This window comes from Dermochelys coriacea, chromosome 19, assembly GCF_009764565.3.
Source record: "Dermochelys coriacea isolate rDerCor1 chromosome 19, rDerCor1.pri.v4, whole genome shotgun sequence".
Taxonomy (NCBI): Eukaryota; Metazoa; Chordata; order Testudines; family Dermochelyidae; genus Dermochelys; species Dermochelys coriacea.
The window spans coordinates 1-23,220 of NC_050086.2; the positions used below are offsets into that span (position 1 = coordinate 1).

The 23,220-nt window shown below is 38.5% G+C and overlaps 1 protein-coding gene across 4 annotated transcripts; it reads left to right on the plus strand.

Moving 5' to 3' along the window:
- The first annotated feature begins 388 nt into the window (after window positions 1-388).
- Window positions 389-22,566, plus strand: GJA9 (gap junction protein alpha 9). Of its 4 annotated transcripts, none has more exons than XM_043505863.1 (5): window positions 389-1,130; window positions 1,424-1,524; window positions 3,346-3,406; window positions 3,961-4,022; window positions 20,806-20,821. In XM_043505863.1, the coding sequence occupies exons 1-5, from the start codon at window positions 1,076-1,078 to the stop codon at window positions 20,809-20,811; spliced, it is 285 nt and encodes a 94-aa protein (XP_043361798.1). In that variant the 5' UTR covers window positions 389-1,075; the 3' UTR covers window positions 20,812-20,821. The 4 variants fall into 4 exon arrangements, with proteins under 4 accessions (XP_043361798.1, XP_038233781.1, XP_038233780.1 ...); XM_038377853.2 differs by lacking the exon at window positions 20,806-20,821 and adding an exon at window positions 6,178-7,697 and having other exon boundaries at window positions 391-1,130; XM_038377852.2 differs by lacking the exon at window positions 389-1,130 and having other exon boundaries at window positions 1,508-1,524; window positions 20,806-22,566.
- The last annotated feature ends 654 nt before the right edge of the window (window positions 22,567-23,220 follow it).

Below are 23,220 nucleotides of genomic sequence, written 5' to 3' on the forward strand. Positions count from 1 at the left end.
AGGTGACACTCTCCATTCCAAATCTGACCTAATCCATCAGTGTTTAGTTTGTGAGATCAGTACAAGGTAGTATAGATAGCATGGCAGTAGTATAGTTTTAATCCTACCTGAAAAGATGCAAAGAAGAGCAACAAAAATGATTAAAGGCAAGGAACGGCTTCCATATGAGGAAAGATTAAACAGACTGGAGCTGTTCGGCTTTGAAAAGAGACGACTAAGGGGGATAAGATAGATGTCTAAAACATCATGAGTGGTGTGGAGAAAGTGAATAAGGAAGTGTTGTTGTTTACTTCTTCACATAATACAAGAACTAGGGGTCACCCTATACAATTAATAGGCAGCAGCTTTAGAACAAACATAAGAAAGTACTTCTTCACACAATGTGAAATCAATCTGTGGAACTTATTGCTAGGGTCCAAAAGTACAACTGGGTTAAAAAAGAAGTAAATAATTCATGGAGGACAGGTCCATCAATGATTATTAGCCAAGAGGGTCAAGGCTGCAACCCCATTCTTTGGGTGTCCCTAGACCTCTGAGTGCCAGAAGTTGGGACTGCATGACGGGATGGATCACTCAATAATTGCTCTGTTCTGTTCATTTCTTCTGATGCATCTGGCACTGGCCTGTCATAAGGATACTGGGCTAGATGGACCATGGATCTGACCCATTATGGCCATGTTTTACCTTTTTGAGACCTGTTCTTCATAACTTGTGGTCCAGTTCTGCCTTTCCACCAGAGTGCCTTACTCTGACTTATATGCAGACTCTGGCCTTCCTGATCCAAATGCATCGCCCAAACTCCACCCCCTAAAAAGTAAGGCTTACTTATTTTGAGTTATTAGAGTATATAATTATAACAGTTTTTATTTTGTCTTATAACTTTTAAAAGAGTTTTGGCTATAGAAATAAAGCCCCCAGGATGCTTTTTTATTATGTATTAGCTATAATTTGAGAAAACTTTAAATGTTTGTTAATTACAGTTTTGATATTTAAATATCAACATGTTTTTCCTTGCAGCATTCAACACATTTTAGGAAATCTCTTTCTGCAACTTATTTTGGGGATCCCCTTAGAAATGGTTCATAAAGGGCATCGGGTTAGTCTGGTGTATCTCGCAGGAGTGATTGGAGGTCAGTGTGTAATGGGAAACGGGTAAGCTTAAATGAAGAACTGTATCAGAAAATCAATGTATATATTGCCACATCCCCTTTCCTGAACAGGGCAATCAAAGTTGTTGGTATACTGGATTGTGTAACGTAACCAGTTCTCTTGGTGCAGAGAATGTTTGGACTCCATCCTTTTACCGTAATAACATGTTAGAAAACAACCCTATGTTCCACTCTACTCCTCTCAGGTGTTTACAGAAAATGTCATCTTAAAGTTGCCATTAGGACTCTAGTTCTAAGGACATTTGTCTTTTCAGGTTCCTTGGCTAGCTCAGTCTGTGATCCCCTCCAGGCTCTCGTAGGGGCTTCAGGAGGAGTCTATGCTCTCATTGGAGGATACTTTATGAATGTTTTAGTGGTAAGGAAACAATTAGAAATGCACCGAAAAAAACCAGATTTTTTTGTGGATCTTTGTTCACTTTTGGGTCAATCTTATTTGTGTAAATAAGATGTTCAATCTTTTTCGGCAAAGAGGAATAATTAAGTAAAGTGTAACTCCCACATACGTATATGCTGAACAAACCATGTCTGTCCTTGAGAAATCAAAGCTTCATAGATGCTTTTTGTGCTATTAAAAGAGGAAACGTGAATATAGCAGTTGACATTTTGAGCCAAAGTGACATTGCACTATAGAAACTGCCATTTGTGATCCCATGTAGTGCAGTATTCTGTCTCAGCTAGTGGCCAAAATCGGATGCTTTAGAAGTATAAGAAACCCCACAATTATGAAATAAGCTGCAAACAAACAAAACAAACCAAAAAACCCCTCTAAACTCTAGGGCTTCAGTTAGAACTTGACTGATGCGCTGAAGCATGAGGGTTTGTATATCCCTTTAAAAATTGGCTATATATTCATGTAAATGTCTCATTGTACTGATCTCATTTTGTGTGCAGTAGTTCAGCTTAACAGCAACTTTAAACCTTTATTTTGTGAATCTTTTATGTCTATCTCCCACACATGCCAAAAAGCAATACAAACCCAGCTTAGTCAAACTTGCAGTCTAACGTAAAATCTTGGTGACCTCAGCATTGTTTAGCCAGAATAACTTCCCAGATGTTTAGAATGTGTGACAATCAGATGTTCTGGTCTTTCAGTATAATTGATGTAAAAGCACATGAGATCACTGTTAAGGTTTTGCATTGGAATGCAAGTTTTATGAAGCTGGGGTACATACTGACTTTTGGTGTCTGTGGGAGATGGAAATGAAAACCGTATGGAGTATTGGGGAGCATTATCACTAAAGTTTTAGGGAAAACAAAGATGGAAAGGAGTGTATAGGTCTCTCCCAGTAACTTGTTACTTTCTTTCCTTTAAGATTTCAGATGAAGTGTCATGCTACATAATCTTAACTGCAACTAAACATATTTTTGTTTGCTAATTAAGGTCTTGGCTTCAGTGATCTCTAGTGTCAGAGAGGCTGACTGTACATTGGGTGGCTTTTTAAAAAATTATTTAATTTAATCGGTCACCAAAGGTGGGTCCTACTCTTTTTTAATTCTAAACATTGCTAAACATTAGTTCATGGAAACATCAGTTCTTCAGCAAATCTTCTCTTAAGAAGTTCAGTCAGCAGTCAAACCTTTCCTTTCTGTGTGATCAGAGGCAGTATGAATTATAAATGACACATTAAAGAGCTCACATCACTAGAGTCTTCAAGTAAACAAAGATGGGGCCTAGTTCAGCAAATAGCATTGAGTCTCTACACCAAAGGCATGAGAAGCGCTAAAGAAAATTGGTATCCTTGTGTAAGGCAAAAACACTGTTTTGCTGGATAATCATTCTCAAAGGGCTGACAGTACACAGATTGCATCTTCTTTTTTAGCAATTTTTATCAACAAAAGGCATACAAAAGCACATATGTTTTCATCATAAAATAAGGAGGAATGTGAAAGATGTGATAGCAGTGGTCTAGTGGATTAAGCTCCTTGTTGTTGGAATTTGGGCATGCCACTTTCCCTTTCTGTGCCTCAGTTTTCTCATCTGTAAAATGGGGAGAATGAGATTGACTCTCCTTAGTAAAATGCTTTGTGATTGTTTGAAAGGCACTACAGAAATGTAGGATGTTACTTGGTGTATATTAATATACCTAAATGGACTGTGTTGTGTGTGTATGTGTATGCATGTACAAGTCCGTGTATAATTATATAGCTTAATTGTTTTTCTTTTTTTCTCTCCAAGAACTTCAGAGAAATGATTCCTTTGTTTGGAGTCTTCAGATTGCTCCTCATCGGGATTATAGGTAATTTTAATCCTGCCTAGTGTATATGTGATAATAAAAACTATACAATACATGCAGTATTAAACTGTACAAAAATGAATGTCCATTTGGAGTCCAAAATACTAATAGTCAGGGAGGTATCAGCTGCATATTATTCAGTTTGCTAGAACCACAAAGTAAATGTAAATTGGGGTTAAGTTAAATTATAATGTAAACTGATCTGAACCTTGTGCTTTTAAATACTACTAATTACCTGTGTAGTGCCACAGCTACGTACAGTGCTTGATAAAACTCTAGCTAAATTTTGCTCTGTTAGAAGGGTGATACTGAAGTCAATAGGAGTTGGAATCTTGTGGCTGAGAGTAGAATTTGGCCAGATTCTTATTTTACTAGTTGCTGCATTTCACTCCAAAAGTAACTGCTTCAGTTGTGGGTGAGATGATCTCTTTGTAGTTAGATCTGTAGATGCCACTAGAAGACATACCATGTTGTAACTTACACCCATTATTTGGATTTGTTTCTGAAATGTCTTGTCAATTTGAATGAACAATCTTATGATAATTGTGTTTTCTTAGTTGGAACAGATATGGGATTTGCTCTGTACAGAAGATTTATAGCTCCTGTGAATGGGCCTCAAGTAAGTGCAGTCTTCACTAAAATAGCTTGGATAAATTACAACTAATGCTGTACTTGTCCTTAGATAATACCTCAGTATTAAGTATTAGAATTTAGTAGAAAAATAGTGTTTCAAATAGTGAAAGATTGTGATTCCTGTTGCACAAAGAAACAAAATGGCACATAATTCCAACTATACATACAAAATGATGGGGTCTAAATTAGTTATTACCATTCACGAAACCAATCTTGGAGTTATCGTGGATAGTTCTGTGTAAACATCTGCTCAATATGCAGCGGCAGTCAAAAAAGCTAACAGAATGTTAGGAACCATTAGGAAAGGGAGAGATAATAAGATGGAAAATATCATAATGCCATTATATAAATCCATAGTACGCCCACACCTTGAATACTGCATGATGTTCTGGTTGCCCCATCTCAAAAATGTATATTAGAAATGGAAAAGGTACAGAGAAGGGCAACAAATATTATTATGGATATGAAATAGCTTTCACACAAGGAGAAAGAGAAAAGACTGGGATTCTTCAGTTTAGAAGAGAGATGACTTAAGAGGGGATATCATAAAGGTCTATACAATCATGAATGGTGTGGAGAAAGTGAATAGGAAAGTGTTGTTGTTTATCCCTTCCATCTAGTAGTGGACCAATACCATTATCAGGATTTTTTTGTTCATACAATATTTTAAAAAATTGTGCTAGCCATAGATTTCTCTGTGTCCCTTTACTTCCCTTCTTAATTTTCTACAGTTCCTAACTTCTGATTTATATTCATTACTATCAACCCGTTTCTTCCATTTGTTTTTTTTTTATAGCTGCCTTCATTTCCCCTCTCAATCAGGAGCCTTCTTTCTCAACTGTGGGATTGTGACTTGTTAGGCATCTAGTTAGGTGTTCTTCGATTCCCAATTATCATTCACATTTTTCTGATTAAATTCTTTCTCCAAGCTACTTGGCTTATAAAAGTTGAAGATACATTTTGTTAACTTAAATAATGTATAGGCACCCAGAGCTGGGATGGGTGCTTACTATAATATCTTTAAAAAGAAAAGGAGTACTTGTGGCACCTTAGAGACTAACAAATTTATTAGAGCATAAGCTTTCGTGAGCTACAGCTCACTTCATCGGATGCATTTGTCCACCAAATACTATCTTTATGGAATTCAGCATTGTATGTAGATTTCTCCACTATACTGCCAATGTACTTGTGTAGCAATTCATGCAGGTAACTTACTACTGATTAAGATAACTACGGGTCTATTTTAAACTCAGAGTAAATAAAGCGAGACTTTTATCTCTTGCTGTCTATTGCTTAATCACAATGAACATACTAAAGGAAGTATAGTTGTGTTTAAGATTTACTATGTATTTGAGCATGGACAGCACACTTATTTTTCAGAACAAAGGGCAGACAAGGGCACTGCCCTTGAACTATTTAAATTGTAATAAATAGCACAGTCCCCAAAATAAATTTTTATGAAGAATGGTGTGGGGAGGAAGGGGTGTGGTGGAATAGAGGTTGAAGGCGTGGTAAACCAGGTCAGGAATACTGTTCCGTTAACATAGGGGCACATGATATAAAGCAGGAAGGAAATTAGGACATGCCTAGGCATGCACCTTGAGCACAGGCATGGAGAAGAATAGCCAGGAGCAAGGAGGGAGTCCAGAAGGCAGGATCCTGAAAGACAGACAGGGAGTTCCTATATCCTGTGCACACTGACTTTTAGTGAATCAATAGGGAACCATGTTCCCTTGGAGTCAGTTCTGAAGGAATGTCCCAGCATGGCATTAGGGACATGCCATATTTTGGATGAGGCATAAAACTGTGGTCAAAGATGTCATGACTCTCTTCATAAAAGTATATCCACATTCTAGCCAAATTCCCAGTTCTGAATAATTTAATTCTACTTCCCTAGATTCATGCCTGCAGTTTTAATTTGATATGTAGCTGTACACTACTAAACAGCTAGTGCCTTCCATCAGAGTAGCTACATTTAAATACTAATGATCCCTACGTATTCTTTACCTATCTCATAGACATGTTAAAGCTAAAGTAATATTTATAAGTGCTTTCAAATCCTTGGATGAATAATGTTACAGAAGTGCTGGTATTCCTCAGTCTTAAAATGTAACTTAACAGTTTACTTCTTTTTTCTTAAGGTGTCCTTTGTGGCTCACATTGCTGGTGGCCTAGCTGGGATGTCAATAGGTTATGTCATTTTCAGCTGTTTTGATAAGAACTTTATAAAAGATCCAAGATTTTGGATCTCCATTGTTGCTTATTTAGTCTTTCTGGTGTTTGCTGTATTTTTCAACATCTTTCTTTCACCAGCAAACTAAACTGCACCACCCACAAAAGAAACATGTAAATCATCAGGAAGACAACTTTTTAAAAAAAGAAAAATTACAGTTTTATAACTTCAAAAGGACTCCATAAATGTTGCTTTTTTAAATAATGGTTGTGTACAGACTTGAATTTTTAAAGCATTAGACCATCATTTTTATGGTTATCCTATCTCAGAAATGAAATATAGTTATTTAAAATATGACCTTTTTAAAAATCATATATAACCTTTTCTATTTTCTATTGCATTTTATACCGTTAAATTAAATAAACATCAAGGGTTCCTGATTGCTTTGGAATACTTCTTGCCACTTCTGTTTTGAGCTTTTGTGACATGAATCAGTAATGCTCATTTGGAAGAAATTACTTCTTCCAACACCAGCTTTCTGACCTCAAAACAAAGAGAAAAATGTTGATCAGCACAATAAAGAGTTCTTTTAGAGAAAAAATTGTGGTGTGATATTTTTATAGTTGAGTAGCAAGTGTGATGATTCTTGATCTTTGTCACCTATAATCAAAGCTTCAGGTACTTGGACACAGACCTTAAGTCCAGTCTGCTGCAATGTCTCTGGATTCTGTGACATTCTGCTTCAACAGACTGGAAATTCAGTGGCAGCTCCATTCTTTTTTTTTTTTTAAAGAGATTTTTACAGGAATGACAACTTTACTATTGAGGGCAAGTTCTTCATAACTGCCTTCTTCGGGGTTTCTTGCATATTCTTCTGAAGTACTCAGAAGTGGCCACTGTTGAGACGGTACAAAACTTGATGGACCACTGGTCTGATCCAGCATTGCAGGTTTTATGTGCCAATGAAATATGAACATGAAGATGCTGCTGTACTGGTTGTATTCATCTTTATATTAAACTTTATTTTACATTGTGCAGTCTTCAGTGTGCTGCACAGTTGTATATTAGTAATGCAACACATTGCTAAAAGTTGGATGTTTTGGCAGCTTGATTTTCACATCTGAGGAGGCATAGAAGCTAGTTTGTGGTTGTGGAACAGGAACATTCTTTAGATGTTTCTGCTAAAATTATCAGCACTGAAAGAGTAGTTGACATCTGAATTGCCATTATGATCCATACTTGATATCCTAGTGAGACAAAGGGGACACTTGTCAGAGCTATTGGTTTGTTTGTAGAATGAGGAAGACAACACTTCAAATTAAATTTTGATTTATATTTCAAAGTTATTTTTACAGCCTGAGGGTTACATACACTTTTAATGGAAGTCTAGAGTCTAGAACAATGATTGGGCAAAAAGTGGATTACACAGTGCATTCCATGCAGTCTTGCAAAACACATGATGCTACATCTGTCTGAGGAAAAGCAGTTTTGTGCTTCTGTCATTACCAATTAAAACATGCTTAAATAGATAATGGTTTTCATTGTAACTTGATCTTGATCATAATCTGGATTTATCTGATTTAGGATTTCCCTTTGCTCTGAATTTCCCTAAACTACTGAGGATGAGCAGTTAACACAGCTGCAGCTGATTGTAGACTGATTGTCCAGGTTCCCAGCTACCTACCTCTACAACAGCCACTGTGAAAGTGCCCCCAACTTCTTGTCTTCCTCCTTTTTTCCTGGAGGGAAAAAATTCATTGTAGGTTGTGGAGCCCACCTGTTCCTCCCCATCATGAATTGATACCATTTCATTTGCCACTTTCTCCTTGTTTAAGAATAGTGACTTACCCATATGCTGAGACCTCCATGCTGTAATTATTTTCTATTGGTAAAGATGTGACTCTTTACATTTTGGTGACTTGACTTTGTCCAGTTACTGGAACAAATTTCTAAATAACTTGCACACAGTCTATTCTGTAATTTTCTTTGAGAATTTATACATTTAATGAGTGCAAAGTATACAAGTGCTTCCTGCTTTCTTTATTGTGGCTCCTTTTCACAGAAAGAGGAGATATGAAGAGTAGCCAAATCTATGCTAACTAGTAAACAACTCTGATTTGTGGAAGAAATATAGACCTTTTGGACGATCTGAAGGACAAACCCAATTTTTGCAAACAGTGCTTATGTAAGCAGAAACACAGAAATGTTCACTACCAATCAGCAGTTACCTCAGGCTTTGTGAACTGATCTAAAAACAATTGTGGGGGAGGGGAGGAATGTGGTACCTCTAGTTTTATACATACTTGCTCTCTGTGCATATCCATACATATCAACAGTTATACTTTTTAAATGTTAATTACAAATTTACCAGAACAACGAAGAAAGTGACAGGAATAAGCCTAGCCATAAGAAAACTCATGCATACCGGAGTTATTTGTACTTCTATTCATTTAGATGGTCATTGTAGGTCAGACAAAATACAGTAGAAAATAAAAATCAATATTGTCTCTAAAGCACTTCCTATTGATGATTAAGAATTAAAAGCTCTTGGTTTTAGGAGTATTTTTCCATGAGGACAATGCGGTTTATAGTTTTTTAATGTTAAATTGTATTTGATACAGTCTGATATCTTTTTATATCAAAAAGGTAAACACTGGTTAAGGTGGCTTGGGCTTGCAAAGCGAATACATAGTTTTCCATCTCTAGGTCACTAGAGTTTAAAATTAGATGCCATTTGATGCATCATGAAGGTGCAGATCTGGTTATCTCCTTTTCCCCTCACTTACAGCTTCAGCAGCTGAACATGTGGCGGAAAGAAAGTAAAAAAAAAAAAATGAAATAAATGCATCTTGGATGTATCCCCAAAAGGGGTGCTCTGTGCCCCTCACCTGAATAAAATTCAAATAGTTTAACAGAGAATTGTGTAAACCATTTGTTAGATGCTGGTCATCTGTGTGAGGGCTGACTTCAATTTTGCCAAAAGTCCAGACTTTTTTTCCTGCATACGTTTTGATTGTTTCTATCAACTGCTGTTTCCCATTGAGTCATAACATGGCTCCTAGAGCTTACTCTTTGTGTTTGGTATGGAGAAAGAGTGAGACTCTGCATTTGTGGTGAAAACAAATTATTTCTTACTCAGTGAGGGTTACATGGTAAAACTACTTCTTGCTCAGGCAAGTCTAGTTAGCATGCGCATGACATCCTTCATGGTCAGCCCAACTCTCATTTCCCAGTTTGGACCTGGACATTGCCATATTGTTTTTACATTACACTTCCATTATTTGTTCCTAAGTAGATATCACGTGAGGGGAAGTTATGTTTCTAGTGTTTTTGAAGAGTCTACAATGGGCCATTATGCTGGGGTGGAGGGAGAGCTTTTGCCCACAAAAGACGGGGATAGTTTGAAAAAAGAAAAGGAGTACTTTTGGCACCTTAGAGACTAACAAATTTATTAGAGCATAAGCTTTCGTGAGCTACAGCTCACTTCATCGGATGCATCTAATAAATTTGTTAGTCTCTAAGGTGCCAAAAGTACTCCTTTTCTTTTTGCGAATACAGACTAACACGGCTGCTACTCTGAAACCGGGGATAGTTTGAGACTCCAGTGTGAAGTACGCTCAGACCAGCTTCTCCTTCTGGAATCCTTCAGTTATGAGGTTTGTGCTACTGAAATGAGCCACCTCACCCTGTTGAGACTAGCTGCTGTTTGGCACTGTTTCTTCATGCCAGGTGTGTTGGGGAGGGGGCACACTTGCTACAGAATATGAACTATAATAATTGTAAATAGTTAAACCAATTACTCTTTACTGAAGAATTCAGGAGAAACTCCACAAACTGAAACTGTATCCTATTAAATTATATCCTAATAGGGCTGGCAAACCATTTAAAAAAATCTCAATTAACTATGAGATTAAAAAAAATAGTGGTGATTAAATATAGTTTTAATTGCATTGTTAATAGAATACCAATTTACATTTATTATAAATATTTTGGATTTTTTTGACATTTTTGGATATTTTGGTTTCAACTACAATACAAAGTATGCAGTGCTCACTTTATTTTATTTTGATTACAAATATTTACACTAAAAAATTAAAAACTAGTATTTTTCAATTCATCTTGTACAGTCTCTGGTGCAAGTGCAATTTACAAATGTAGGTTGTTTGTTTGTTTTGTTTTTAACATAACTGCAGTCAAAAACAAAATATTGTAATGTTTTAGAGCCTGCAAGTTGAAGCATGAAGGGTCATATGAATGTTTAGTGTCTCTGACAAGTAATAACTTGCAATGCCAGCTACAACAGTGCCATGCGAACCCCTGTCCTCACTTTCAGGTAACATTGCAAATAAGAAGGGGGCAGCATTATCTCCTGTAAATGTAAACAAACTTGTTTGTCTTGGCGATTGGCTGAATAAGAAGTAGGACTGCGTGGACTTGTATGAGGTGGATTGAAAAATACAATTTCTTTTTTTTTTTGTACAGTGCAAATATTTGTAATCAAAAATAAAAATAGGTTAGCATTGTAAACTTTGTATTCTGTGTTGTAATTGAAATCAATATATTGAAAATGTAGAAAAACATCCAAAAATATTTATAATAAATGTACATTGGTATTCTGTTGTTAACAGTGCAATTAAAACTGATTGTGACTATTTTAAAAGTCTAGTTAATTTGTTCTGCATTAATCACATGCATCAACTGCAATTAATTGACAGCCCTAAATGCTACCAGGGCCCATTCTATCACAAAATCTCCCTTCACCCTTGACTGCAGCTCTCAACTTACTTTTCCTTATTAGTGGCATTATTTAATATTTATATAACAGTATCCTCAGAGCAAATAGGGAGGGGCCCTTTGTGCTAGGCACTTCACAAATAATGTATATAACAGTTCCTTTGAAAAAGAGCTTACAATTAAAACTTAATCACCAATTCAAGTGTGTCTCACTGTTCCAATTACATCACATTGCCAACTATCTTTTATTATTTATCTCCATAAGCATTTGGCATACTGTTTGTATGAATGGTACTGTATAGAACAAAGCTGTAGTGTATTTTAGCTTGGTGATTAGTTTGTACTATAGAGCCCTAATAGAACAATATGTTTACCTTGAACTGTAATCACATTGGGGTGGGGCTGGTCTTCCCCTATATGAGACTTCTGTAATAGCGAGAGGGCAATCCTCACTATGTTTGTTTAACCTCTACAAGAACATACTGCTGTTGAAGTACTGAAACTTCTTGGAGTGGCTTTTTCCTTGTTGGCTGCCATTTTGTTATAAGCTACTTGTAAAGGAGGGAGAATAAGGAAACAGATGGTCACCTACCATGTTGATGTGTATAGTATAAGAATCTAGTTAGAAAATATTCTAGGGCCTGAAGCCTAGACAGTACTGTACAACTCAATTTCATGTGTTTTGGTAAAATTACCAAACCATTTACTGCAATATTTCTAGTATTGTTAATTTTCCCTGAAGACAAGCTAGAATTACAGGGTTTTTAAAAAAAAATGTTATGCCAGTCAAACAATTTTAAGTAAGGTAAAAGTCCCTTGAGTACTTTATTCATATTCTAAAATGGAATTGGTTCCTAGACTTAATAAGGTAATCTCCTGTATTGTTGTAAAGATTGAGACTGAGAAAATCTTTAATGACTTTGGATAAAGCATTTAAATGGATCAAGGATCTTTTTTTAATCAATACTAAAGTTCTTTTTTGGGGGCAGATGTGGGGGACACAACATATTAAGAAACCTATTTTAAACACCAATTGAAAACAGATGCTGACAGGCCAAATAAAAAGGGGACTGTGACACATACATTTCCAGGCAAGTATATTACATCTAGCTGACCATCATCCTGGTATTTCACCAAAGATTGTGTGAAGCCTCTGCCAAAAGTTAAGAATTAGCATATCATCATGGTTATTGCAAGAAGATAAATATTTTGAAAACTATGTAAAATGTTATGTTCCAAAACTATTGGAGATGAAGCATGTCAACTGAAACAGGGTGGGTCTCAGAGCTGACTCAACACTGAGAACAGTTGACATCTGTTGACCCAGCCCAGGCCTGTGTGTTCAGTTTAGAACAGATGCAAGCTTGAGCTTTGACGAAGATAAAAGAACCCAGCTTCCCCCCTCACCCTGCATAAAAAAGACTGAATGTGGGGCCACAAGAATTAAGCTGAAGTTAAATAAATGCTCTGATTATGGAGAGAAAAGTCTTGCACTGTATAAGAGAGAGAAAAAGGACACAAAATTTTATCCATTACACACAAGATACTCTGCCAGCATGAGTGTCTTGTGAAAAGTGGATTTCAGCTGGACTGGACTGGACAAGTGCTGTATAGACTGACCATTGGGTGAGAAATAACTTGTTAGTAAGTATAGGTTCTAGATTTTTTTATGTTTTTATTTTACCTGTAACCTTATATTTCCAAATCCTTTTACTTGCATTTATTTGAATCTTTAACTCAAGCATTATTAAATAAACTTAAATTTGGTTTTACTACAGACTTGTCTAAGTGTCTTGTCCTAAGGAGAGAGTGTTGAACTGAGGTGAAGCCAGTAAAGTCAGGTTCACTGCTTCCATGGTGGAGTGGATTGGTGTACACTGCAGGTGTCTGCAGTGTAAGGGACTGGGCATATGAGTGTAACTATATGGGGTGTGTAAATTGCTAGCATGCCCCGGGAAAGAGCAGGGCTTGTGGTAGCCTGGAATGGAGGCAGTGTTTGTGTTGCCTGCAGCTGGTAGCTTTGAGAGAATTTCCCTTGGTTGGCACAGATGAGACTCCTTCACATTATAAGCAGGGGGTAGCGGCTCACCCTGCATACCTTGGTTAGCCCAGAAACGTGCCAAGGGACTTTCTGGTGCTTGTAGGAATGACTGAAACCTTGTCCCAAAATGTAATCATTTAACTATGAAATCGGACATGACCGATTGATTGATACTCTGTGCCAGACTGACAGGATATTGATTAGTTGTTCATGGGTTTCAGCACATGAAGCTTACTTACCCTGTTCATGGCATTTGTATCAGAAATTTATTCTATGTTTACAATGAACTGATGGGCCTAAAACCAAGTAGAATTGTATTGCTAGATACCATATTACAGGTCTCAACTATATTGTTCTAATAGTCCAGTTTCATGTTTCCAGGCTTGCTTAGTGACACACCACATTGGGGCACTGTTCTGATCTGGCCAGCTGCAGGAAAAAGCATTGTACACAAAACTGACACATTTTATTTTTTCCTGTTCCAAAGATTTTAAGAAAAAACAAAGATTTTTTTCCTACTACATTTTTGCTTCAATCTGCTAAATATGAATGTTTCTGAAGGCAGGAGCCCAAAGATACCATCTTTTCCAAAATAGAGTTGGAAATGGAATTAGAGTTGTGTAATTGGCTCAACATATTTAAGTGCTTTGAAAACAATATTTCAAAGAGAGGGACTCACACTTATACCCCTTCAGGACATTGTAAAGGTCTCAGTTTAAAGCCTATGCCCCAACAGTTCTAACTCTGCCAGCGAGGTTACTTCAAGTGGTGGGGATTTTTTACTCATGAGATGTTGGGCTCTGAAATCCTTCTGTCCTTGTGAGGCTCTTCAGAGAGAAGTATTTGTTAAAAAGTCTTCTTTCTTTGTTAACTTGAAGGAGGGCCACCTACATAGAGGATGCACTCTCTGCTCCAGCAGCTGCCAGTTCTCCCTCTCTACCAGCCTCTGCAGAGTGGCAATATAATCTTGTGCTTAAGGAACTAGACTGGGAATGAGGTGATCTGGGTTCTATTCCCAGCTCTGCTACATACTTTTTGTGATCTTGCATAAGTTGTTTTGCCTCTTGATACCTCAGCTTTCTTAGATTATCTCATGAGGATTTATGATCTTCACTAAGACAAAAAGCGTTTACCTGATTGTCAGGACTTCTCTGCAGCAGGAGGCAAGCTGGTATGGGGCAAAGAGTACGAAACAGGATTCTTCAAACAAACAAAAAAAAAACCCAATAAGGCTGTCCTATGTGAGCAGTTATGGAGCTGGAGGGCCTATATATAGATATAGATGGTCCTGAAGAAAGGTAGTTGCTCCTAATGTACTGGAGAGACCCAGTCTTCTTGTGTTTTTATATACAACTTTTACAGTTGAACGATGTATTTAATATGTTAGGTTTAGTGCATTGGAACTCCAGGTACATGGTGTTAACACAGGGATAAGCTGCAGGATTGAGGAAAGGGGAGCTCTTTTCTCCTCTTTCCTGTTTACAGACAAAATCCAACTCTTAGTTGCATGAGTTTCATTGTTGCTACACCTGAAGACCAAGGTGGAATGATAATGACTTGAACGTTTAACAATAAAAATACTGACATGGCCAGAGAGGCGAAGAGGAATAAATAGAGATAGTGAAAAGACCAGTTTGCTTTTAAAGAGGTAAATAGTATGCTGACAAGAAAGGAGGGGGAAAGGAAGGAGCGTAAGGTGAAAGGATGATAAGTACCGAGCTGGAAATGATAAGGTAAGATAACACATTATGGGAGGGGGTGGGGGACAAGGTGTGTTGGTTATCTTGTTTTTTTAAGGAGGGTTGAGAAGGTGAGTGTAGGGTTCTAACTGATGCTGCATTGTTTACATTATTCAGAACTTAATGTATGAGAGTATTTGCACATTTAGATTTTGTACAATCAAGCTGAGTGTTTGCCACCTATATGTGATTGAAATTCAGCCTAAATTTAGTGCTTTAATGGCCATAGCTTTATATTTATAAAGTGATGAATATCAGGGAATGAATAAATCCAAGGAGATATATGCCCAAGTAAATCTGTTTTGATGAACTGTTCTATGATGGGGCAGAGAGACCCCACATTGGCCATGAAATGGTTAAGGAGAGCCTGTAGTCTCAGTTGGCCCTGTCCCGCTACACCTGTAGCAGATGTCAGGCATGGAGAGGGGAGTTAAAAGGACGAGACTGAGGGCTTGCCTACACTATAAAATTAAGTCCACTTATGGTAAGTCGACATACAACCACTACAGTAATTAAAGCGTTGGTTTGTGGCCACACCTGCTCCTTCTGTCAGTGGTGCGCATCCTCACCAAGAGTCCTTCCACCAATTGGAGCGTTGTGGGACACTAACAGCTGGAGTCCGGCAGCTCTGGGCTATCAGCATTGGGGCAGAACCCAGCCGTGAGCCTGCGCCCAGCTGACAGCTTAGGCTGTCAGCCTGGGGTGGAGGGGCGGGCAGGCTCCAGCTGTCAGCTCCACTCGGGGATGACAGCCATCAGGTGATGTGAGTAACCCAGTGTCTACACAGGTTTCAGAGTAGCAGCCGTGTTAGTCTGTATTCGCAAAAAGAAAAGGAGTACTTGTGGCACCTTAGAGACTAACAAATTTATTAGAGCATAAGCTTTCGTGAGCTACAGCTCACTTCATCGGATGCATTTGGTGGAAAAAACAGAGGAGAGATTTATATACACACACACAGAGAACATGAAACAATGGGTTTATCATACACACTGTAAGGAGAGTGATCACTTAAGATAAGCCATCACCAGCAGCGGGGGGGAAGGAGGAAAACCTTTCATGGAGACAAGCAAGGTAGGCTAATTCCAGCAGTTAACAAGAATATCAGAGGAACAGTGGGGGGTGGGGTGGGAGGGAGAAATACCATGGGGAAATAGTTTTACTTTGTGTAATGACTCATCCATTCCCAGTCTCTATTCAAGCCTAAATTAATTGTATCCAGTTTGCAAATTAATTCCAATTCAGCAGTCTCTCGTTGGAGTCTGTTTTTGAAGCTTTTTTGTTGAAGTATAGCCACTCTTAGGTCTGTGATCGAGTGACCAGAGAGATTGAAGTGTTCTCCAACTGGTTTTTGAATGTTATAATTCTTGACGTCTGATTTGTGTCCATTCATTTTTTATGTAGAGACTGTCCAGTTTGGCCAATATACATGGCAGAGGGGCATTGCTGGCACATGTCTACACAGTCACTGCCAGGCAACTCTCCAACACCACATTCTACGGGCCACTATCCTCTGACCCCACTGAGGAGTACCAAAAGAAACTACAGCATCTGCTCAAGAAACTCCCTGCTACAGCATGGGAAAAAAATCTACACGGACACACCCCCAGAGCCCCAATCAGGGGTATTCTATCTGCTACCCAAGATCCATAAACCTGGAAATCCTGGATGCCCCATCATCTCAGGCATTGGCACTCTTACAACAGGATTATCTGGCTATTTAGACTCTCTCCTCACACCCTATGCTACCAGCACTCCTAGCTATCTTCGAGACACCACTGACTTTCTGAGGAAACTACAATGTATTGGTGATCTTCCTGAAAACACCATCCTGGCCACCATGGATGTAGAAGGTCTTTATACCAATATTCCACATGAGGATGGACTACAAGCTGTCAAGAACAGTATCCCTGATGAGGCCATAGCATACCTGGTAGCTGAGCTTTGTGACTTTGTCCTCACCCACAACCATTTCAGATTTGGAGACAACTTATACCTTCAAGTCAGTGGCACTACTATGGGTACCCGCATGGCTCCACAGTATGCCAACATTTTTATGGCTGACTTAGAACAATGCTTCCTCAGCTCTTGTCCCCTAGCACCCCTCCTCTACTTACGCTACGTTGATGACATCTTCATCATATGGACCCACAGGAAGGAGGCCCTTTAAGAATTCCACCTGGATTTCAACAATTTCCACCATCAACCTCAGCCTGGACCAGTTCACACAAGAGATCTACTTCCTGGACACTACAGTGCAAATAAGTGATGGTCACATAAACACCACCCTATACCGGAAACCTACTGACCGCTATACTTGCCTACATGCCTCCAGCTTCCATCCAGGACACATCACACGATCCATTGTCTACAGCCAAGCCCTAAGATACAACAAAATTTGCTCCAATCCCTCAGAGACAAACACCTACAAGATCTTTATCAAGCATTCTTAAAACCACAATACCCACCTGTGGAAGTGAGGAAACAGATTGACAGAGCAAGACGGGTACCCAGAAAACACCTACTTCAGGACACGTCCGACAAGGAAAATAACAGAACACCACTCGCCATCATGTACAGCCCCCAGCTAAAACCTCTCCAGCACATTATCAACGATCTACAACCTATCCTGGAAAATGATCTCTCATGCTCCCAGAGCTTGGGAGGCAGGCCAGTCCTCGCTTACAGACAGCCCCCCAATGTGAACTCACCAGCAACTACACACCACACCACAGAAACACTAACCCAGGAACCAATCCCTGTAGCAAACCTCGTTGTCTACTCTGTTCCCATATCTACTCTAGTGACACCATCAGAGGACCCAACCACATCAGCCACACCATCAGAGGTTCATTAACCTGCACGTCTACTAATCTTATATATGCCATCATGTGCCAGCAATGCCCCTCTGCCATGTACATTGGCCAAACTGGACAGTCCCTATGTAAAAGAATAAATGGACACAAATTGGACATCAGGAATGGTAACATACAAAAGCCAGTAGGAGAACACTTCAATCTTCCTGGACGTTCTATAACAGATTTGAAAGTAGCTATACTTGAACAAAAAAACTTCAGAAACAGACTTCAAAGAGAAACAGCAGAACTAAAATTCATTTGCAAATTTAACACCATTAATTTGGGCTTGAATAGGGACCAGGAGTGGCTGGCTCGTTACAAAAGCAGCTTTGCCTCTCCTGGAATTGACAGCACCTCATATGTTACTGGGAGTGGACTACATCCACCCTGATCGATTGGCCCTGTCAACACTGGTTTTCCACTTGTGAGGTAACTCCCTTCTCTTCATGTGTCAGTATATTTATGTCTGCATCTGAAGAAGTGGGGTTCAAATAAAAATATAGTTTTAAATTAGCAATGTGCATCATTTAAAGTGGAAATAACTTGTTGGAGACAAAGGATCAACACATGCAGTATAACTGCAATATGATTTTTAAAAAACCTATAAAAATAGTTTTGTGGGTTTTTTTCCTCCTGAGGACTGAGATTGTCCTGCTGAATTACCAAAAAAAAAAAAAAAAAAAAAAAAAGTGGTGGGGGAGAAGAGGGAAGCAGCCTAGACTCCTGGAGTTTTGCATTTCTGGCTGTTGGGAGTGATTGTTTCATTGCATCAGGTTAATTTTGGTCATAGTTAAATTTCGCTAGAAGCCATGGCAGACTGAACAACAAATTGATTTTTTTCCTGACTATAAGTTCAATGCACAAGGCTTGAACTCCATTAAATCCTCCAGCAGTGGAAGAAGCTCTCTTTTGATATTTTGTAAAATCTCTGAGACAGATGAAAGGTGACAGAGGATGTGACTTCTTATTGGATACCATAGTGTTCCTACTTGGCACATTTTAGTCAAGAAAGGTATGTTTAATCATTGGTATTTCTTTCATCTAGTTAATAAATAATCAATTGAAATTATATTGTTTACCTCTAGCAGGCTCTCTTAATGTATAAAATGTCTCCTGCATCAATGTTACTACAAGTATTTTTAGTATAACTGGAGCCTATTAAATTATACTTGCAGCACATTTTAAATGAATGCTGTTGGCATAATTGCTTATCTTTTATTGCTACAAAAACAAAGTAAAACAGTTTCTTTAACATATTGCATAATAATCAATAAATGTTAAAAATTATAACTAATCCTATCGGGTATTTTCAGGATATTTCACTGTAAAACAAAAAGCAGCAAAAAATCCTCTCTGTTGAGCTTTCTTTGCTCCAGTTGCCGGAGTTCTCGCTCCAGTCTACCTCTCTGTAGTAAGTGCAAGTCTTGTGATTTAATGGAAATATTACCAGCTTTACATTTTATTTTACTATAAACATTTAGGCAAATGCTGGCAAGTTTTCACAGTGCATTTTTACTTAAAATATTTATTTTAATAAACCATGACTACAGTTCTCATTATGTGCCACTTATTTACTGATTATATTGTGAGCTCACAACTGTGTGTTCAAAAAGTTTGATGATTTTCTTTTTAATTTTAACATATTTCAGAACTCAAGCTACTGAATTGTTTTGTGGCCTGAAAGAAGTATTATAGATAGTGAGCATGATAAACCTTCACTGTGTGAGACAGTCAGTGGGGGCCTGATTTTCTCATGTACTTGAAAAACTGCAACTCCCACTGACTTCAACTGCAGTTATTGGTGCTCAACAATTCTGAAAACCAGGACCTGAAAATGTCTTCACCTATTTACTCATACAGAAGGAAAGTCTGGTAGCCTTCACAAGAGTGCATAATCCATGCCACGGTGATACTGCTCTAGCACAACTATGGTGTAGGATGACAGACCACAGAGAGACCATAAAAGGGTTCCACAGTCCTTTGAATGTAATGGAGCAGTGTGCCACAGTGGCTATCTCCACAGAGCATGTGGGAGATGGTTCCTAATGAGATGAAGGAAGGGCATGGGTGAGACCATCAGGCCCCACCAAATCTCTGTAGGCCGCTTGTGCAAATCCTTTGTAAATCCTATTTGTTTAGGCTTTACATGAGTGATGTACCTTTCACCATAAATGGCAATGGTTCAAATGAGAGAGGTTACATCTTTTTTTAGACCAACTTCTTCTGGTGAGAGAGACAAGCTTTTGAGCCACTCAGAGCTCTTCTTCAGGTCAAATGACTTTTAGAAAATAATAGCTCTGGTATGTGAAGAAAAGAAAGCCATCCATTCTATTCCAGGCTTCTTGAGGGTGAAGCTACTGCTGAGAAGCATAATTAAAAAAATAAAATAAAATAATCCATTCTCAGCTATCGGCCTAATAGGATAGTGACAGATATTTCTAAAAACTGTTCTGAAAAATCCATTAAACGTATTCACTAAATAATAATGTTTTATTAACTATAAAGGGAGCTATAACTAATCAAAGGAAGTATAACTAATCACTGCATCCAAGTGAGCTGTAGCTCACGAAAGCTTATGCTCAAATAAATTTGTTAGTCTCTAAGGTGCCACAAGTACTCCTTTTCTTTTTGCGGATACAGACTAACGTGGCTGCTACTCTGAAAATTAATCACTGCAGGTTTCCTTTAAATCCAGTATACTATGTTTGACCTTTATTTATACCAGATAAAAGCCTCCTGATTTTGTGGCTTTCAACCCTCTTCGTAGCTCTTCTGATTTCCCTGTTCAGAAGTAACATTCCCCAGTATACAATTTATGTAGATTTGAGATTTTTTCTATACTTACTTTAGATATCAACTAATTATTAAAGGCATATTTACTGGACTTTAATAACCTCAGTAAGGACCCAATTCTGCAAAGGGCCAAGCACCTAAACTTCCACTGACTTCAATAGAAATTGTGGAAATTGCTTAGCACCATGTAAGATTTGGTCCCTACTAAGGTAATTTTTATTTTTAATTTGAAGAAAAAAAGCTAGAAAACATCACTGAATTCATGTTGTATCTGAGATATTAAAATCTCAGGCCTTTAATGAAAGAGTGGTGTTCTTTATGAGCTAGGTTATTATGTTTTGAATGTGAGAGAATCAGTGTCAGCTTTTGTGTAATATAGTATAGAAGGGCTGAAACTGACACAATATCTTATGTTTATCTTTCATGGCTTTTAGTGCTAAGATGGCAGAGTAACCATGGGAGATTGGAATTTTCTTGGAGGCGTCTTGGAAGAGGTCCACATTCATTCCACTATTATTGGAAAGGTCTGGTTAACTATCCTATTCATATTTCGAATGCTTGTCCTTGGTGTGGCAGCTGAAGATGTCTGGAATGATGAGCAGTCAGAATTCATATGCAATACAGAGCAACCTGGCTGCAGAAATGTTTGCTATGACCAGGCCTTTCCTATCTCTCTCATAAGATATTGGGTCTTGCAAGTTATATTTGTATCTTCACCTTCCTTGGTCTATATGGGCCATGCTTTATACAGACTAAGAGCCTTAGAAAAAGAGAGACAAAAGAAGAAGGCACAAATAAGAATGGAACTTGAAGGAGTCGAACTAGAAATGACTGAAGATCGGAAAAGACTGGAGCGAGAACTCCGGCAACTGGAGCAAAGAAAGCTCAACAAAGCACCCCTGAGAGGCTCCTTGCTCTGCACTTATGTGATACATATTTTTACTAGGTCTGCAGTTGAAGTTGCATTTATGATTGGCCAATATCTTCTTTATGGATTCCAGCTCAATCCTCTTTATAAATGCCTGAGAGAGCCATGTCCAAACATAGTTGACTGTTTTATATCAAGACCAACAGAAAAGACAGTATTCATATTATTTATGCAGTCAATAGCAATTGTATCATTGTTTTTAAACATCTTAGAAATTGTCCATCTAGGGATCAAAAAAATTAAAAAGGGACTTTGTGGGCCTGATAAAAACAGGGATGACTTTTTTGATTTCTATGTAAGTAAATCCAAGAAAAACTCTGTAATACCCCACCCTTGTATGGGAACATCCACAACTCCACAAAAAACTCTCCCTTCTGTCCCTAGTAGTTATACCATGTTAATGGAAAAACAAACTTACACGGCAGGCCATGATGTTCTAAATTCATCTTCTGCATTCCAATCTGTTAAAAACAACCATATTGAAAATAGCAACAGTCACCTCCATGATGAAAAGGAAAGTAAATTGCCAGATGAGATGCAAACTACTAATACTTTGCATCATCATCCTCGAAATACCAGCTCAAATAATAATGAAGGCTTAAGCAAGGTATTTGGGACAGAAATTAACGGTAGTCAACAACAAGATGAAAAGAAACATTGCCTCAGTGGCATGCATTCTAATCTAGTTGCTGCTTCAGGTCTTTGCTTGGGAAGCCTGGCTGAACTGCCACCTGGAAGTTCATTGCAACCTGATATGACTTCCCCTATTTCAATTAACTGTGCTCGAAAGCTACGTGGAGTCAGTTCCCCGTGGAACTGTTCTACAGTAGTTGAGAGTGAAGGGTCTCCAACCGATTCTCCTTCCACGAGCAGCAACCGAGGACAAGACAATTTCAGTGGAAGCAGAGCCCAAGGCCTTTCCAAGACTGACCTAAGAAAAATTGGCAGACCAGACACTCCTGATTCTCTAAGCGAGTTGAGCTCAGAATCCAAACAGAGCAGAAATTGTGAAAGTCCTCGGGCTTTCTCTCCCTCACGGCGAATGTCATTGGCAAGTAATGCCAGCAGCAGGCGTGCCCCCACCGATCTTCAGATCTAAGTGTTTGTTACCTTACCTATATGTTACATACATGAGTACTGAGGGAAATTATTGGACACTGTCGCATGAATTATACCTATTTGTAATTGTAGTTAAGTTAATCAACTTTCACCAGCTCTTTCACTGAGGTAATGCAAAGAACTATGCACCCTTGTGCAGTAGTTGATGAGAACTCTTGAAATGAGAAACTGATTCTACTTCCTCTTAATAAAAAGATGATTTAAAATCTAATAGAGCAGATATCCCCATTATCTTTCCTGTTCCTAAAGCAAACAGATGTCAGTCACTTTTAATTCAACCCAATAATTCCTGTATCAAGTCCATCCAAATTCAGCCTCAAAAATCTACAGATCACTGCAATCTGAACTGACTTTTTGTGAGGGGTGGGGGGTAGGAGAAGTGATGGAGACAGGAGCCATCTTTGTGTGGAGGCCTTGTGCCTCTTCATTGCCTTTTTTCACCCTCACTCCCACATAGCTCCATGCCAGGGGGACTGTGCTGACAGGAATTCATTTGCTGCAGTTGCCTCTTAAAAGCATGTTAGTGGGGGTTCCACGTCAAGGATGGGGAACATGTGTTGTTTGTTTGTTTTTGTTTTAGGGGGAAAATACTGAAAAGAATGAACCTCTACTGCCCCCTCTCTAGATCTGTGGAGCCCAAATTCCATGAAGCACCTGTGAAATATAAAAGGGTTTATGTGAGGATGGGGAGAAGTGAGCACTATGCGAGGTAGCCTGCATGCTCCCAGGGAGCAGCCCTAGCTGTTTTGCTGGCCAGGGTGGAAAATGTTTTCAGCACCCTCTCCGCCTACGCAGTGGAGCC

Coding starts and splice junctions, on each gene's coding strand:
- GJA9 (XM_038377852.2), top strand. CDS start 20,827: ATGGGAGATTGGAATTTTCTTGGAGGCGTCTTGGAAGAGGTCCACATT.